This window comes from Zootermopsis nevadensis, unplaced genomic scaffold (genome assembly GCF_977971745.1).
Source record: "Zootermopsis nevadensis isolate Lab colony 2312 unplaced genomic scaffold, Znev_1.0 Znev_ptg000061l, whole genome shotgun sequence".
In the NCBI taxonomy this organism is placed as follows: domain Eukaryota; kingdom Metazoa; phylum Arthropoda; class Insecta; order Blattodea; family Termopsidae; genus Zootermopsis; species Zootermopsis nevadensis.
Genome location: NW_028259192.1, coordinates 2,024,900 through 2,042,273, shown reverse-complemented (window position 1 = coordinate 2,042,273; position 17,374 = coordinate 2,024,900). Strand labels below are relative to the sequence as shown.

The 17,374-nt window shown below is 39.0% G+C and overlaps 1 protein-coding gene and 1 long non-coding RNA gene across 2 annotated transcripts in view; one reads left to right on the top strand and one right to left on the bottom strand.

Moving 5' to 3' along the window:
* Positions 1 to 17,374, bottom strand: part of LOC110830285 (uncharacterized) — a 122,374-nt gene that overhangs the window by 96,101 nt on the left and 8,899 nt on the right. The window lies entirely within an intron of this gene.
* Positions 1,029 to 16,199, top strand: bsh (brain-specific homeobox). Its single transcript, XM_022064993.2, has 5 exons — positions 1,029 to 1,489; positions 6,040 to 6,175; positions 6,454 to 6,647; positions 7,738 to 7,837; positions 15,033 to 16,199. The coding sequence occupies exons 1-5, from the start codon at positions 1,382 to 1,384 to the stop codon at positions 15,164 to 15,166; spliced, it is 672 nt and encodes a 223-aa protein (XP_021920685.1). The 5' UTR covers positions 1,029 to 1,381; the 3' UTR covers positions 15,167 to 16,199.

Genomic DNA, 17,374 nt, shown 5'->3' with positions numbered 1-17,374 from the left:
TTTCTTTTGAGATTTGTGACTCTCACAGGGGTTTGTCATCTGGGTTGTAACATCTTGTGGGCTCGTGGGTTGAGAGGAACATACTGCATCCATCTTCAGAAAGACTTGAGGTCGTGTGTTCTTACCCATAAATCCACGCGTCCTTACAACCCAGAAGATCGACGTTAATATCCGGCATCTAACCTACCCGATGCTGTGGGCGTAACTAGATTACGAACCAGGTCGATCCGCTCAGTGTGTAACTACAACAAAATTTGTTCCTTTTCTCCAAATTTATATCAGGAGCAGCAAATCAAAGGAAGCCGAGATGGATCTGATAATTATCACATGAGAAATAACACACGGCTACAAAATTTTTGGTCGGAAAATCGATGGAAGGGAAAAATCACTTATAACATCTGGGGTTAAATTGTAAAATAACATTATCCAGAGTGAATATTAAGGTTTGCGAGGGGTGAACTGACTATATTAATCTAGTTCAAGCTAGAAGGCAGCATCGGACTATAGCGAACACAGTAATTAAACTACGTATTCCATAGAAGGCGGTTAATTTGACGAGCTGGGTCACTACTAGCTTCCGAAGAACTCTAATGCATCGAATTAGTTAGCCGAACTAGATTAAGTAAGTCTGAATGGGGCACAGTAGAAATCCCTTGTCACCGGCCGCGTGCCTGACAATGGGGCCCGGATGAACTTTTCTTATCAACGTTTGGAACTAATTTAGCTTACCCCATCAAAGACAATATTATCTGACAATTCTCCGTATTATATGGAGTCTCATTAGATTCTCCAATTTGGACACGAAACGCACTGGGGAATCCCCTCCCTTCACAGTGCGTTGCTACGGGCAACCCTCTGCTAAAGGGGGCGAGGTTTTAGGGGTGAGAATGTCGTAAACGTCAAATCAGAGAACAACCAGGCCACGCCCCCATTGTCCACATAGCCAATCAAAACGTCGCCGTATTCATCCCCTACGAAGGGTAAATGCTTTGTATTATCACGAGCGGTGGTTTAAGTGGAGCGCGGGACGGTGATGGCTCAGGGTAGCGACTGAGGTGCATAAGGGCGATTATGGGGGTGTTATTGTGGCTTATAACTCCCAAAACAGCGGTAACTTCGCGTTCGTGATACCATCAGAAACACTTCGAGTCTTAACCTATTAAAATACACGTTTGTCAACTCCTATAAATAAACCATAACTCTTTAGGAGTGTAAATTTTTGCAGAGACAGGGTTCGTGTGGTGTCTGAGACATTTCAAGAATTGTGATCACATGTGAAGGAGTGAAGTGCATGGAAGCGGGAAAAATTGTGTTTGGGACTGGGTCTTAGAGCTGCGAGTGTTATGGAACGTTAGGAGTGAAAACGAGAAAACTTTCCACAATGGATATTCTGCAACAGAGAGACAAGAGGCTGCAAGACGTCAGAAGCCAGCACACTTCTTTCCTGATAGAAGACATTCTGTTTCGCCCGAAAACTAGTCTTCCTCAGGTAAGTTATACCAAAAATCGAAGATCGTAGCGTGTTCTGAGGTATCGTAGGTGGTTGCATCGCGGATTATTTAGTGTGAAAGACACGTAACGTAAGTCCTTATTGTTCGACATGACGTCCCCTCACTCAGCATGAACCTCCAACCTATTACTTTGTTTTAATTTTTTTAATTCTAAGTCGTATTTAAGGTACGGTTTAATTAAGCACCAAGTCATGAGATCGTCGATTCACGAGTAACATCTCTACATCGGCCCTATGTCGAGGTCTGTCACTTAAGAACACTCGAGAATTATCGTGCGTAACTCAGACCGGGCGTGTCCCAGAACCTGTCCGAACGCGTTGACGATGAGAAAAGTACGTCGTTGATCGTACCAGAAACTGATCTTGCGGTAAATAATTCCACAAGCCCGTAGCCTGTTCACTGTTCTGGCAAGAAAAACCAAAATAATATTCTCCACAAAACTTTCAGTGAAGATATTTCAAACTAGACATAAAGACATCCAATTCGCACTGCCTCCATCATCAGGGCGATCTGACGGACTACAAGGCTCACAGCTCAGAACACAGCTGTCCTCTCGACATCTCAGTCTCTTGATAACACTGTTCACGTGTCTTAGAACTAATCGTTACAAAAATGCGTTCCACGCAACACTGACGCAAAGCCCAATGAAAGGAACGATTCCGAAAGATAATTTAGACGAAAGCAGTTTTTCGCGATTTACCATCTAGAACATCGACCTGACGTTCTGTGACTCGTTGGAGTAGTCTACGTCTGACTGGGGAAAAAACAAATCTATTTTAAACTCTATTCGATTTTAAAAATTTTCTCATACAAATAATGGTCACGAGGGTTTAGTTGGTAAGACTGCACGTCCAACGTCACTCATATAATACGGATTTGCAGACAACATAAACAATTACACGATTTTCGTTAAAATTAAAAGAAATGCATATCAAATATAAAACGTATGTTGTTTCTTACTTTCTGTAAGTATTCTTGCCCAGAAACACGTTTATAAGAAATATAAATACAAATTGTAAGAAATGTAACGTGTTTTGTTTCTGACTTTTCCAACTAAAAGAAAAATGTTCGACCTTTCCGGTCTATATAGGACATTACATAAATGGGAGTGATTCATAAGGTGGCTCGAATGGCCAAGAATGTTTAAGGGCTGACTCCGTACTTAAAAACCCGGAAGATTTTCGTGGAATAACAGAACTTAACATTTCTACCCTGGCTAGTTAGACTGATCCTACTTACAACGGTGTCAGAGAAGTTGCCGCAGTGCCACGGCGAAAGCTTCTCCATCGTAGTGATCAGGTTAGTGACTCCCTCCTTCGGTACGAAACGACTCGACGGATTGGCAGTAAGTCAAAACATTTCTTCAGTTACATAACTTTAATTTGCAGAGCATAAATACACGCATAATAGTGGGGTAAAATCCGACCACAGGTTCTAATTTAATTTTCAAACATAGACCTATTGAAATTTTTACTAGAACTGGTAACACAGTCGAGTTATGTCTTTTGTGAGTGACCAATCAGCGTAAAGTAAGTCTGTCCATTCAGAAACAGCGGAACTTCATTTGTTGCAAGTTTTTTCCTTACTATCGTAACCTTCTTTCTTGATAGAGAAGCAATGAATGGACTTCCAAATCCTAGCTCACAAACTTATGTACAGTATTCACAAGTATTCGTACAAATATCTCCACCAAAACAATTTTACATTCGCTGGAAACCAGGGTTCATCAACGCCACATTTGGCACCACCGTGTCCACCATCTTTCCACCCCCTCCTACCTCTTTCCTAGCCACAACCACAAAATTTACACGTCATAAAATTCCAGTGTAACACCAACATTAGCACACATCGACTTTTTAACATTTATCCAAAATGATTCATCATACAAAAATCAATGCGTTAGGTTGACAATCCATCCACATAATTTTCATGATTATAGTCTCAATGTTTGTTAAGAATCCACTACATGTTTCGACCTTAATAGGTCATATTCTGGTGGTTTTCTTTATGTGTTCCAGTAGACACGAATGATAAATTGTATACATATTTTTAATTAAATAGCGTTCGTACGGATTCGTGTGATTGCTTTACAAGTATTCGTAATAAGTACAAACTGTACCCAAAAGAATGAAAAGTTCGACCTAAAGTAGAAACATCTTGATTTTGGGAAAAATACCTCGCCTGGACAATGTGTCTTTCCGACATTCGAGGCTATCTGAATCCTCATCTGGTACAGTTCTTTTCTGTCCCATCAGCACTGCAGTAGTTTAATCAATCCGTCGCTATTACACCCCGTTCGATAGCCATTACATACAATGACGTAATTATAGTACCAAAGTGTTCAATTTCGGGGGTAGAGGGTGTTCATATGATCGTCCATACACTGGCTAATAGCAACTGGATATTTAACGGTCCTGTATCAACTGTTACGGTGTCGAATAAAACACTGGACGCTGGCTGTCAGCGTAATTCTGCAATTACTGTCTCGAATTTTAAATTCGTATACACAAACTGTGCCTGAATTTATAACTTGTGTTGGGCAAGGCCGTGGTCTAGGCAACACGGAGTTTTCCTCCGTGGCATCCCAACAATTACTCCATTCACACACAGAAGAAGGCAATGGCAAACCACTTCTGGATCATCTGCCAAGAACGTATATGAACAGGTCCCAGTCCGAGAAAAGGATGGAAGGATCCTGTTCATATGGACCTGTCGGCAGACAGAACACTAAATAATAATAAATAAATAATATCTATACGCTACTACGCTAATATATGAATCTCTTTCATATCAGTGCACGCATTGTAGACTGTCATCATGCGAAACAAAGCTGAGTAAAATCACATACACCATCAAACAGTTTTCGTAGGTGTCATGTCACGTGCTGTGTCATTAATATTAATTTTAATCAGTTAAATTAATATATTTATTTAGAAAGTATTACGGACAAAACAATGCACGGAATTAATATTATTCTTCATTTTATTTTGTTACAAATTCACGTAATCGAAAAATTTCCCAAATAAATTTTGTACATCTTGGTAACATCTGTAAAGCATGTATACAAACAAAACTGTTTACGCTTTGAAGGACACTAATGTCAAACGCGTTTCGACCTCAAGAGGTCATCGTCAGTGTCAATAACATTAATTCATTAGTCCGTCCATTAAATCAAACAATTCATAAGTCGATGGTTTTTCGATATTTTTAAGATTGGTAACATGTGATTTTCTCACACATTCCTCAACCAACTTATTTTTGTTGGATTAACAGTTTTTGAGAAAATCAATACAAACTTAAGTAGGTGACAACATCTTACATTATACGCTTTTAAGTCGTCGTTGCACTAAACACACGCGGTTACATCTGACTTACAGTAACCACACGTAAGAAGTTTTATAAAGTTTATTATTATTTAATATTGGGTGAATTTAATTTATTTTCGCACGTCGGTAAACAACGTAAAATGGAATTTTGTCAGCATACATACGTTAATGCACAAATTTTAATACAGTGCATTATCTTACTTTCGAGTTATGAGTACTAGCAAAATTCCATTATCTAAACCCTTAATAAGTAATAACTGAAAACATGGGGAAGGAAGGCAACATAGGATTTGAGACTTTCGCGGCGCCAGATAATTTATTAAACCAGTGCAATGTTTCGTAACACAAGATCGCGCTTGGTCTGGTCAGGCCACGTATTTAAATTTAAAATTTGCAAAGAACAATTGTGGAATCTGTGTGTTCCGATACTGAACGCTCCTTTGCCATTTCATCATCTGACGAATTGAGCAATGTCCTGATAAAAATTTAATCAATTAACTCTAAAGTCACGGTCTAATTTCCCAATAATTTAATATGACCTTGAAAGTAGAATTTTTAAGTTTTAAGTATAAGTTCTATGTCTTTTAAGTATATAATCGGTTACGAAGCCGAGGCGTTCTGCACAATCTATGTTCCATTCGAGGGAGAGCTGGCTGTAAACACAGGGTGGTTAAAAATGTAAACCTGCGCCTGAATTATTCAACCTAAGAACCGGGTTAAATCTGGCCTACTCCCTAAAATATCAAAACATGAATGAAAGAGATCACTTGAAAGACGTAGGTGTCGATGGAATATTAAAATGGATCTTAAATAAATAGTATCTGTACGAGGGTGTGAAAGTGTGGAATTTCATGACTAGCTGAGCTACTGTTATCATCTCAAGAAGGACTTTGCTGCAAGGAGTTAATTCTTCAACAAATTCTGCGGAGGTATACATCCAAATATCTTCATGGCTTGGTGGTTAATTAAGCATATGAATAACATTACGTTTATTATTTAACCAAACCAGAAGTTTCATTGCCGTTCGCAATGAAATACCAGGCCCAGGACCAGTTTAATCCAGTCACCATTACCGCAATTAATTTCCGTATTACCCATTTCATTCGTTATCGTCTGAAAGGTTTTTGAGTATTTCGAATGGCCTCTGGTCTGTGAAGGGAACGTTCTCTTCCGATGCGAAGTGACCGAGTCACCTGTTCCAGGTTCCGGCTATGGGTCCGGCGCTGAGTCGGAGTTCCACCGTGCTCTCTGACAGCTACTCCATGCTCCACGCGGCCTACCTGCACCCTGCAACGCACCCTTACCTGCACAAGGCGGAGCCTTTCTTCCTAACACCCGGTACGTGCAGACCGACCTTCGTAACTTCCACCGAGCATGAATTTGAAGGAAACATCTTCCAAAGTAATGGGCATGTTCACTTGGTTCGATGTATGTTCTGATAACATCTTTTTTTAAGTACGAAGATAATTTCTTTATAGACTAAGATCACTGGCACTGTAATCAATAAGTTATGTTCTTGTGGATGTGTGAGTTGGGAGTTCCTTCAGGGTCCAGAACTCTTTGTGCGTTTTCCTTTGAACGCTGATGTCCTCAGCGTTGACTTCTTGTCTGCGCAGGCCTGGGTTTCGGAGGTCTGTTCGCGGGCGGGTCAGGCGATCTGGGCGCCAAGCATTGTCGACGGCGGAAGGCAAGGACCGTGTTCTCCGACCACCAGCTGACGGGACTGGAAAAACGGTTCGAGGCCCAGCGGTACCTCTCCACGCCAGAACGGGTTGAGTTGGCGAACGCGCTAAACCTCTCCGAGACTCAGGTGAGTTTAACACGAGACTCAGGTGACAGTATATTGGGATCCGTGGCAGGCGATGCCAGACCTAGATTATGTGGGGCTCAGCTTAGAATCAAGCGACGTGTCATCAGGAGAGAAATGCGAGCGCCTTGGGTGAATCTGGTACTGAGACTATTTGAGGCGCTCGGGTGGAGACTGATGAAACCTGAGGTAGAAGAATAGGACGTTCAAGCGAAAATGTCGTGGTGCTTAGAAACTCAGAAAAGAATGGCACGAGATCCAAAGACGAGAATGAGTTTGGGCTAAGGAAATTCCGATTTGAAACTCAGATTAGAATGTCGTGAGGTTCAAGTAGATAATACCGTTGATAGTTTCAAAAGACAAAGTTGTGAAGTCGACGAAACACTGGTGGGTAACTCAGAATGGACTGCAATCAAACTGAGGTGGCATTTCTCTGATAGGCTCAGGTAAATATGGTTGCGTGGGAGGTCCAGGCGATAGTCATGAGAGAGCGAAACACAACGCAAGGTTAAAGTTACAGACCACAAACAACACGAAAGACATGTGAAAATGCCTAAATACAAGAGAAATTAGAGAAACAAAAGTGGTAAAGGAACAACGTTATTGTCAAACGCACGGTTGATTTAAGCAATGTAATTCAGTTTTTACTGACTGACTCCTTGGTACATATTTTAATAGATCAGACCGTCATGAAATTCAATGAGCTTGTATAATCCGAAATTTCATCACGTCTTTACAAAGCCCCTCTCCTTAGCCACTTGAATCCAGTAAGGAAATTCACTGTCTCTTCCAAAACCAGACAAAATCTTCAATGCCGTCTCTTTGCTCGAAGATTTCTTGCCATAATTCTGAATGAATTTGTCATTTCTTTCATAGTTTTCCAAAGTAACCCTAAGAGTGTCACTGAGACCTTCTCTCCTTTCCAATCCTCTGTCCTCCTCAGCATTCTTAAATAAATCCGTGTCTCAGACTGAGATACTTGACACTTGAGAATTTAGTAGAGAGCGAGTTTTGTAGATGAGAGAATCCCAACCACAAAGATAAATCCTACGACATTAGTGGTCGTAATCAACGGAACGTTTTGTGTGCCCAGGTGAAAACGTGGTTCCAGAACCGTCGCATGAAACACAAGAAACAGCTGAGGAAGTTGAGTGAAGACGCAAAACACAGCAGCGCCGAGAGGACCGGCTCGGGTGAGTACCGCAGACGTTTCGGATTATCTAGTTCAAACGGCCCCTTGAAATTTAACGGGGAACTATTTATATCGTCGCCTTCATCCCTTCATCTCTTAATTTCTTTCCATTATCCGTGTCCCCCTTTCTCTCAGGCCCTGATCGATGTCCACTCAGATCAAGAATGAAAAAGTCTAACCATCATCGTTTCAGACACTCACATAAAAACATTTCTAAAAGCTCACTAAAGCAGAAGCACTTTCAGAAAGAAAATATTGCTCACTAAGACGTTTTAAGTGTCTTTTATGTTTTACCTTAAGCGGAAAATATCTTATGGATCATTTAAATGAAAAAGTTATTTGGATATTATCCATCGTCTAGTAAAATAATAAAATAGAACGACGTTTCGGAGATGGGGCTCTATCTCCGTCTTCAGTTACCTACTCTGTCCGGAGATAGGGATTAGGCTTCTATGATCTCCGTACGTCGTAGAGAATGACTTATCCCTGTCAGAGCTAAAATTCGAAGGCGCACAGAGAAAACAAAAATGTCAAATGCCCAATTCAATGGCGAAATACAGAAGCATGTAACATTAAATTCAATTTTAGCGGCTCTGAAGATGTATACAGTATGTTCTTCCGAAACGTTAGTACATACGTATAAGTTCGTAAGGCTTTACAATCTGAAAAATTAATATTTTCATTTTATTGTGGCCTACAGACGAACTAATCTTTCCTCCTGACAGGAGAAGGGAAATTTATGGCCTCACCATGGAATATTCCTATAGGCTACCAACGGTACATGAATAATAATCCCCACAATTGGCAAACAGTTATCACGCGTATTTGGAAGTTTTTGTGGGAAAATACTGGCTTTTAAGACACCCGTTATTTAATAACCTAGACCACGCACGACTGCAAAGGGCTGCTGTGTCGCGGGTCATATTTATATAGTATGAATGTATTAGTGAGTAGAATGCGACCAGGAATTCCTGTGGTAAAGTTCCTCTAAATTGTTTTTTTTTTCATATTTTTTAATAAACTGCATTAAATGTTTAACCACATTAAGGGGAGTTGGCCCTATTCATCCCTTATCCCTCAGCCCTCAGCGACGCTGATTGAAATGTTTAAATACCAGACAAGAATAAAACAGTTTATAATGTAAAACTGGTGTTTTAATTCCCATGTAAAACATTGCAAATATACAGGAATCTGTTTTTATAATTTATATTCTGCGGTTGGTAAAACCCAATGCAACGTACGCTTATAACAACACAAACAGAATTTTATTAATTTTCGAGCCTGTGGTTACACGAAATCCAGGGTAACTGAATTTTATAAGATTTTCTCATGATATTTCTAAAGTTAACACATAATGGAGAGGTAATGCTTGCCTATCTGTCTACTGACTTGTTTCGTCCGACTAACCACTTAACGGAATTGGGCTAAATATTAAGGCCTTCGACAAACTATATTAAAAATGAAGATATCTGTCTTCTGGGAAGGGGCTTCGTGTAGTGTGGTAGAAGTCCGTCGCCCTGACGATGGAGGCAGCAAGGACCTCTGAAAGTTGGTAAACTTCTGCCAGGCTACACGGCGCTACAACCCAGAAGACAGATATCTTAAACTTCTTGTGCTGTGGGTGTGTTAGTACAACTGCAGTTGAAATCTTAGCGTGTACAATTGAAATTATGTAGATCATCATGCATATATGCATTAAGAGTCGTCCTGTCAGATAAAGACACTCATTTTCTTATATTAGTTAGTCGCTTTCAAGAAACTTTTTTTTTGCAGAAGAGACGACGCTTTCGGAATGTCAATTTAGGCCTTCTTGTTCAAAAGACGTAATTAGAATTACCTTTTTCATCATTAGCAACGAGTGAGTCCCTCTTCTGAGCGGGGAAAAATTCACGTACAGCGAACGTATCGATTTTAAGCGGTGGTATCATCAGGATGGTACCTTCTTAGACAGAAACCAAATACAGACAGATCCCAAACTAACGAAGGATATTTCCTTCAGTAAATATTTATTTAAATTACATTGTCTTGGGTTCTTATATAATACGATTTGTAGTTAATAATTTTATACCTCGACAGGAAATCGTTAAAACTTGCAAAGAAACAGTTCAGTCTCTGGAAACGAAGTTAGAATATGAGGTTATTTATAGAAAATTAGATTTGTTACTTCATAATCGACCAGCCTGCTTCCTGTAAATATGTTTTATTAAAACTTCGGAGATGAAATGGGCAGGATGCATCTCATAAAGTCTCCTCCACTTCAATAACAATTTTCATTTCATTATCCGCGTCTGTTAAAACGGCTGCATTGCCGTCAGTCTGTTGCGGAGGAGATATCGCTGTTACCAAAAGAAAATGGACACGGGAGATTCATTCATGACGTAACATATCATAAATCGTTCGGAAAACATCACTACAAAAACTTGGGTTATAAAACGTGCTCAGTGTCTACCTCAGATTACGGTGAATATAAATACCACCCGAGTTCCTCATACTACATCACTAAAGGACTTAACTGTCTTTCTTCTGTACTATATGAATTATACACCAACTCCTTCCGTATGAACAGGAACTGACAACAGAGGTTAGCCGACGAGATCTGAATAAAGAAACTGCATGATTCGGGTTGTTATGTTTCAAACAGTCACTGGAATTAAGTTCTTTTCCGGCTTAGGCTATCTAATTACATCTGTTTCATGTTAAGAGAAAGTCAAGAATTAGATAATTCAGCAAAAATGTTGGAAAATCCTAAATTTTTGGAAAGAAACACTTGTGTCTCTTTGTTTGACCCCCCAAAAAAATTGGTAATGCCAAATGAAAGTTCAAAACATGTATTTTCACAATTAAGATAGCTTGTCTTCTGATTTATTGCGCTGTATAGCAGTAGCAAGCACCTCTGAAACGTCGGTAAACGCCTACCGTACTACACGGACCAATGCCCCAAAAGATAACAATCTTCATACTCGCCGCCACGAAAACCTCAAGTCTGACAAATTCATTTAATCATGTAAAGGGAACGAACTATTTATTGCGAATTTGTCCTTACAAAACAGAGAGTCATAAAATAATTCTCCTTCCCAATTTCCGGACGTTTCGGGCAGCGCGTTCGTCGAAGAAGGACGCAGCCTTTGACTGCACAAAAAAAATTTAATTATGAGTACGCCCTTTAGAGCTCAAAACTTTCCGTAAAGCAGTTTGGGTTTAAGGAGTAAAATCGAATGCCCTCAACTACACGATTTTCCCTCGTGCAGTCTTTTCATATCCCAGAAGTTCAAAGCTCGTTGGGGGAATGCAATTTTAAATCAGTTGAATACACTCAGAAAATTGTGACGACAGGCCTGAAAGGTATTTTGGAAAATTAATACTAGCATATTAATCATCATTAAATTCTGACTACAAATTTTTGGAAACATTTCCTATTGGTTCCTTGCATGGAGGATCGGCCAATGTAAGGCCCCGACCTACACATGGGAGCACAAGACACAAAACGCGGACATATGATTCTCGTCTCATTCATGTTAAGTACAGGGTGAGCACAAATTATCTGAGCGGTTTAAAATGTATATTCAACAAAATCCAAACGACATACTGAAATGAAACGTGTACCATTGGAAGGACAACTTGAAACAATTGTTTGCAGCATGTGGAAAAATATGAGACGTAATTCCAACGCTGGCCACTAAAAGCGCCACATTTTAACATGGAAGTAAAAATGGCGATCCAGCCTGAGGATGATAAATGAATTGTAACTTGTTTCGAAAATTCCGTCGAACAGTGGTCACAGATTTTATGAAACTTACCTCGAGCACAGAAAATAACTTTCAAAGGTTGTGTAACGATTTAACTGTCATGTCGACAATTGCGATCCTAGTGGCCATCGTTAGAATCACGTAATTTTCCCACACGCCATAAAACATTTTTGAGGTTCTTCTAATGACGTACATTTCATTTCTGTTAAATAAATCGTATCTGAAACCGCTCACCTCATGTGCTTTCATTCTGTATGACGAAGCACGTAAACTGAATGGTAGAGAAACCGAAGAACACCCTGTAGTACCAAATCACGCAACTTACAGTTCAACTTGGAATAAGTGAGGTTAGGTTTCTAAAGCAGTTATTCAATTCTGCCTCTGTTCATGTCATAGAATAGTATTTAAGCATAACTCCTACTTGCACTGAAGTCTGTTGAAGAAATTTACCTTCTGAGGCCACACGAATTCCTTCCTATTCTTCAATGGATCTCGACGTGAAATTAAAAATCCAGTCAAATTAGTGAGAATTTAAAGTAACGGATCTGCTTAAAACATATTTTGCATTAAATAATGACCAGTTTACTGTGGCACTGAATATTGTATATCATGAGACGGGTTTCAGTTTGTACATGGGACCTAATGTTACTTAATTTAACGTTTTACATAAAAGCGCGGGTTATGTAGTACGTTTAGCCTGGAATTTCAAACAATTTAAATATGATTTCAGGAGCTAACAGGATTAATTTGCAACATCAAAGAATCCAACTGTTTCGATACAAAGCTAAACGCAATACAACCACGGATGTCTGTTAAGTTAATTAGTGATTTAGTGTTTCAGACGAAAACTGGCGTACGTATTATCATTCTAATTAGAGTCTGGGCGCGCAGTCAGCTTGTTTAATGTCTAAGAGAGTTTGGGCAGGCATTTATGATGAGTCACTGGTCTCTGTCTACGCAATAGCTGCTGTTATTATTAGACCCACACTCCACAGCTGTCAACTATTATCTATATATTACATAAAATATATCTGATGAAAAAGAATCCAGCTTCCGAAACGTCGTAAATTTATAATTTAGGTAATAGGCAAAGTCCAAACGATCAATTTTACATATTATAAAACAGTACAATCAGAAACCTTCAAACTTCGACTATTAAATTTCCTTCAAAATACAGGTTACAGGCCTGTAAGCGTAAAATACACAGTTCCTTTCTCCTGAAATCCCAAAATATTATAGTAGATCTAATGGACGTTTAAGACGATAAACACGAGTTATATTTATATTACTTTTATAAGAAAATATTAGGCATCCTGTTACGAAAATGAGTCCACAAGTCTCCTTCATGGAATCCGTAATTTCAACACGGATAATCAAAATGGTTGCCATCCTATCCCTAAACAATTCGCATATTTTAAAAAAATATATTCTCTCTGATACGCATTTTAATATTACCTTTCAACCTATGCCTAGGTCCCATCAAGTGGCCTCTTAGAAAATTTCAGCAAAAATTCTGCGTATACTTCTTGCTTCACATATAAATCTCTTTGCTGTAATAACCCTAATCGAAAGCAAACATTAGCTTATACATAAACCGTTCACTTCTCTTAAATTTCAGACAATTTAACACAAAATTACTACATTGACTAATCACCGACCGAAAGGCGTATGAAATACTAAAAAAAATATAAAACTGTCAACTGGAAGTAAATGTTATCGTAACGCTTCGAAAGTTTTGTAAACGGAAACAACTTTTCGATACAGAGGATGTCCGTCCTCTGGGTTATAGCACCGTAAAAGTTCACTAACGTTTCGGAGGTCCTTTCCGCCGCCATCGTCAGGGCGACGAGTGACTTACTCGTCTCCCTGGAGTCTCATCTCTCTTACGACCACACAGTCATCTCAACACACGTTTTTTAATCCTCACAGTCTTTTCTGGAATGTTACGTCGTGTGGCCTACTCCTTGAGTTAACCTACCAACCGTCTACCAGATTACACGCGTGACGTCATAGACGACATTCATCTTCATTCTCGCCGCCTTCAGGACCTCAAGCCTCGCTCTGCAGGCCAGAACGTGCCGCTAGCTAGCAAGTTTCGGTGTCAGTAACACTTCTTGGCAAACAACCGGTGGCTGACATCACAAGTCTCGCTCTCAACTTTGATCTAATTAAGTTAAACTCCACTGAAGTTCATCAAGATGGCGAGCTCGATTCTGAGCTGCCGGCCGGAGAGTTTCGCAAGTAATACTGTGGGAGGGGGGGCCCAATTAAGGGCACAAGTTACAAGTCTTCACGTCTAATTACCCTGCCAAGATTCCGCACCGAAATGACTGTAAAGACACTCGGTGTTTCATAAAATATGTCTTTCAAATTGACATCCCTTTAAGTTAAATTCCGCCGTTCTCATTGGCACACGGGGTAAGACTGTTTTAAGTCTGCAAATGAGGGTTCGAATCTCGCCCGGGGCATGTTTATTACGAATTGTACCTCTGTGTTGTGCCTCATCTAACGAGACACATCTCCAGTGTAAAAGTATTTGATTCACAAATTACCTAAGTATGAAGCTGATAGTTGCTCAGAAACTTCATTGCCATTATATATTACAACAGGAACATGTCACTTCGCTTAGACAGATTAAACCAACCTAAATCATGAACCGTATTTCATTAATATCTATAAGATGGTAAAGTTGCGTCATATTGTGATATAATAAGTATATATTAAATCTTGTCCGTCTAATCACAATAATTCTTATTAAATATTAAAATATTACAATAATTAACATTTTAAATATTTTAAATCTTGTCTAATCACAATAATTCTTATTAAATATTAAAATATTACAATAATTAACATTTTAAATATTTTAAAATGTTAATTATTATTAATTAAAATATTACAATAATTAACATTTTAAATATTTTAAAATTTTAATTATTGTAATATTTTAATATTTAATAAGAATTTATTCTGATTAGACGGACAAGATTTAATATATATTAATATCTATTTTAATATTATCATTGTCTCATAAGCTTGTATCTTCCAATTCCTTCAGGTTCACGTTCTAATAGATTGTACAAATTTATCATACTTCTCATGCGTGCTACACGCTCCGTCTATCTTTCTTTCAGTGACTTGATCAGCCTAATAATATGTAAAGCATACAAGTTCCTCATTATACACTTTTCTCCAAGCTCTGGTTTCTTCGTGCTACCTATTTTCAGACATCCTCGTACGTGTAATGTGTCTTCCGCCATTCTGTCCATAACGTGACGATATAAGCGTGTTATAATGCAGACGCGTGATATGAAAAGTTACTTTCAGATTACGGACAAGAACGTCATTATTTTTTGTGTTACGTTTCTGTGTTATCGTCAAAGGTAACTTTCACTAAATGATCAATCAACAGAGTTTTTGGAGTTAAAAGGGAGACGCCTTTGGTTTCAGATGGACCCGTGGACTTCTCGAGTCGCCCCACGTCTTCGTCACAACTTGGAGAGAAGAGGGCGCAGAGCGAAAGTGACGAAGATGAAATCGACATTGTGGGAGAGCAACAAGGCTCCCAGCCCATGCTAGTGTGAGGCACGGTGTTGCTAGGCCCTTGAGGCACTCTCAGAGACTCGGGAGACACAAGACGAGCCAACAGTAGGAAAACCTCGAGAAGAGTCTCTCAGGGGACAGTTTTTTTAATTGCGACCAGAGGCTAGAGTTCAACGGCTATTAAACCAATATGATAATACTTAAGGATGAGATAGCGTAAAGCTTTTATTCTCACGAGACTGTACTCTGACGTCAGGAAGTGTTATGAAGTTCGGCTCAGTATCACGAGATTCAGAAGTCAATTTCTGAAACGCTATGCAGAGTATTGTGAAGCTAAGATGATAACAGAGTGGAACCTCGATATACCGCGGCTGTGATCATGTCCCCCAAAACGATTACACATGCTTTAAATATTTCACAGGGTAGCTTATAACGCGGGTACTGAAGCTGTCCCCCTGAAACCCGCGTTATATCGAGGCTCCACCGTATTAAGGTACTCAAGAGGGCGTGTTATAAAACTCACTAACCAGAAATTTAATTTGAGGAGACATGTTACGTATGAAGAAACTTTATTCTGCGACGACGTGTGGACAAGATACAGTGTCGCAAAATAACTGAGAACCGTAGCTAATATCCTTAAGTTTTGGGGTTTTTTTTAGTGTTCTGTCCGACGACAGGTCCATATGAACAGGATCCTTCCATCCTTTTCTCGGACTGGGACCTGTTCATATACGTTCTTGGCAGATGATCCAGAAGTGGTTTGCCATTGCCTTCTTCTGTGTGTGAATGGAGTAATTGTTGGGATGCCACGGAGGAAAACTCCGTGTTGCCTAGACCACGGCCTTGCCCAACACAAGTTATAAATTCGGGCACCGCCGGGAATCGAACCCGAGACCCCAGGATTACAAGGCCAGCGTTCTAACCGCTAGACAACCTCATCGTATTATTATTTAGTGTTCTGTCTGACGACAGGTCCATATGAACAGGATCCTTCCATCCTTTTCTCGGACTGGGACCTGTTCATATACGTTCTTGGCAGATGATCCAGGAGTGGTTTGCCATTGCCTTCTTCTGTGCGTGAATGCCACGGAGAAACCGGGGAATCCCCCGGAGTTTTCCTCCGGGGGCTTCCCCGGTTTCTCCGTCCATTATTTATATATCCTTAAGATATATAAATAATGGACAGAGCCCTGAGTTCGGACAATCTCGCGGGAATCCTAGAAGACAAGTGGATAGATAATGTCTACTACTCAACTGAAATACTTTGTACTTAAACACGCGCGCTGTGTTTCCTTAGCGTGATTATTTACTGTGTAATAATATCCATAGCGATTTGAGGACTGCTAGATTAAAATAATGACATTACGCTGCATCATATTGTGTGTTACAAAATTGTCGAAAAAGAGATGGACCCTTTAAAGCACGATGAGAGGTAAATCTACCAATTAGTTTAACATTAAATAACTCTTGTTACATATCATCTGTCCGTTTATTACATTTCAAGACATTGCGTTACGATGTAATACAATTAAGTAACTCTTCACTTCTCAGAACAAACAACGCTAATATCCCTAGATAACATTAACCAGTTAATCTCCGTAATATTTCTCTTTGAGGTATTCTCTGAGGTTTGAAATATTATTTAGAATTCCTTCGTGCTCCAAAGGGTTAACAGGATAAGTTAATTTGTTGTATATATTACATCAACGTTGATTTATTCATCGAATAACACTGTAATAATATTAAAAATGTAACTAATAACTAAATAAATTCCGATGTAGTAAAGTGTTGACTGTATGAAGTCAACACTCAATTGTAAATAAAGCATATTTGGCTCAGTCACCAATTGTACGCAACAATAATGATTTTTGTATAGCAGTTATGAGATGGTAAAGTTGCGTCATATTGTGATATAATAAATATATATTATTTAAATCTTGTCCGTCTAATCACAATAAATTCTTATTAAATATTAAAATATTACAATAATTAACATTTAAAATATTTTAAAATATTAAATGATGTTCTTTATCGAAATATTCGATTTACATTAGACCATCATTTTTTCATGTTTCACGACATGTTTCAGTTCCTAAAAGAACCATCCTCAGGTGTATATAATTATATATACAGAACAACATCGAGTGTGTTATTAAAAATGGAATAAAAATCTGGAAAAGAACATCATTTGATATCTGGTAAAAATCTGATAAAAATGTACGCTAGCATAATGTATGAAAATTGTATTT

Excerpts from the sequence above, each read along its gene's own strand:
- bsh (XM_022064993.2), top strand. The coding sequence starts at position 1,382 with ATGGATATTCTGCAACAGAGAGACAAGAGGCTGCAAGACGTCAGAAGC. Across the intron at positions 1,490-6,039 it reads CGAAAACTAGTCTTCCTCAG|GTTCCGGCTATGGGTCCGGC; the intron begins GTAAGTTATACC and ends CACCTGTTCCAG. Across the intron at positions 7,838-15,032 it reads CGCCGAGAGGACCGGCTCGG|ATGGACCCGTGGACTTCTCG; the intron begins GTGAGTACCGCA and ends CTTTGGTTTCAG.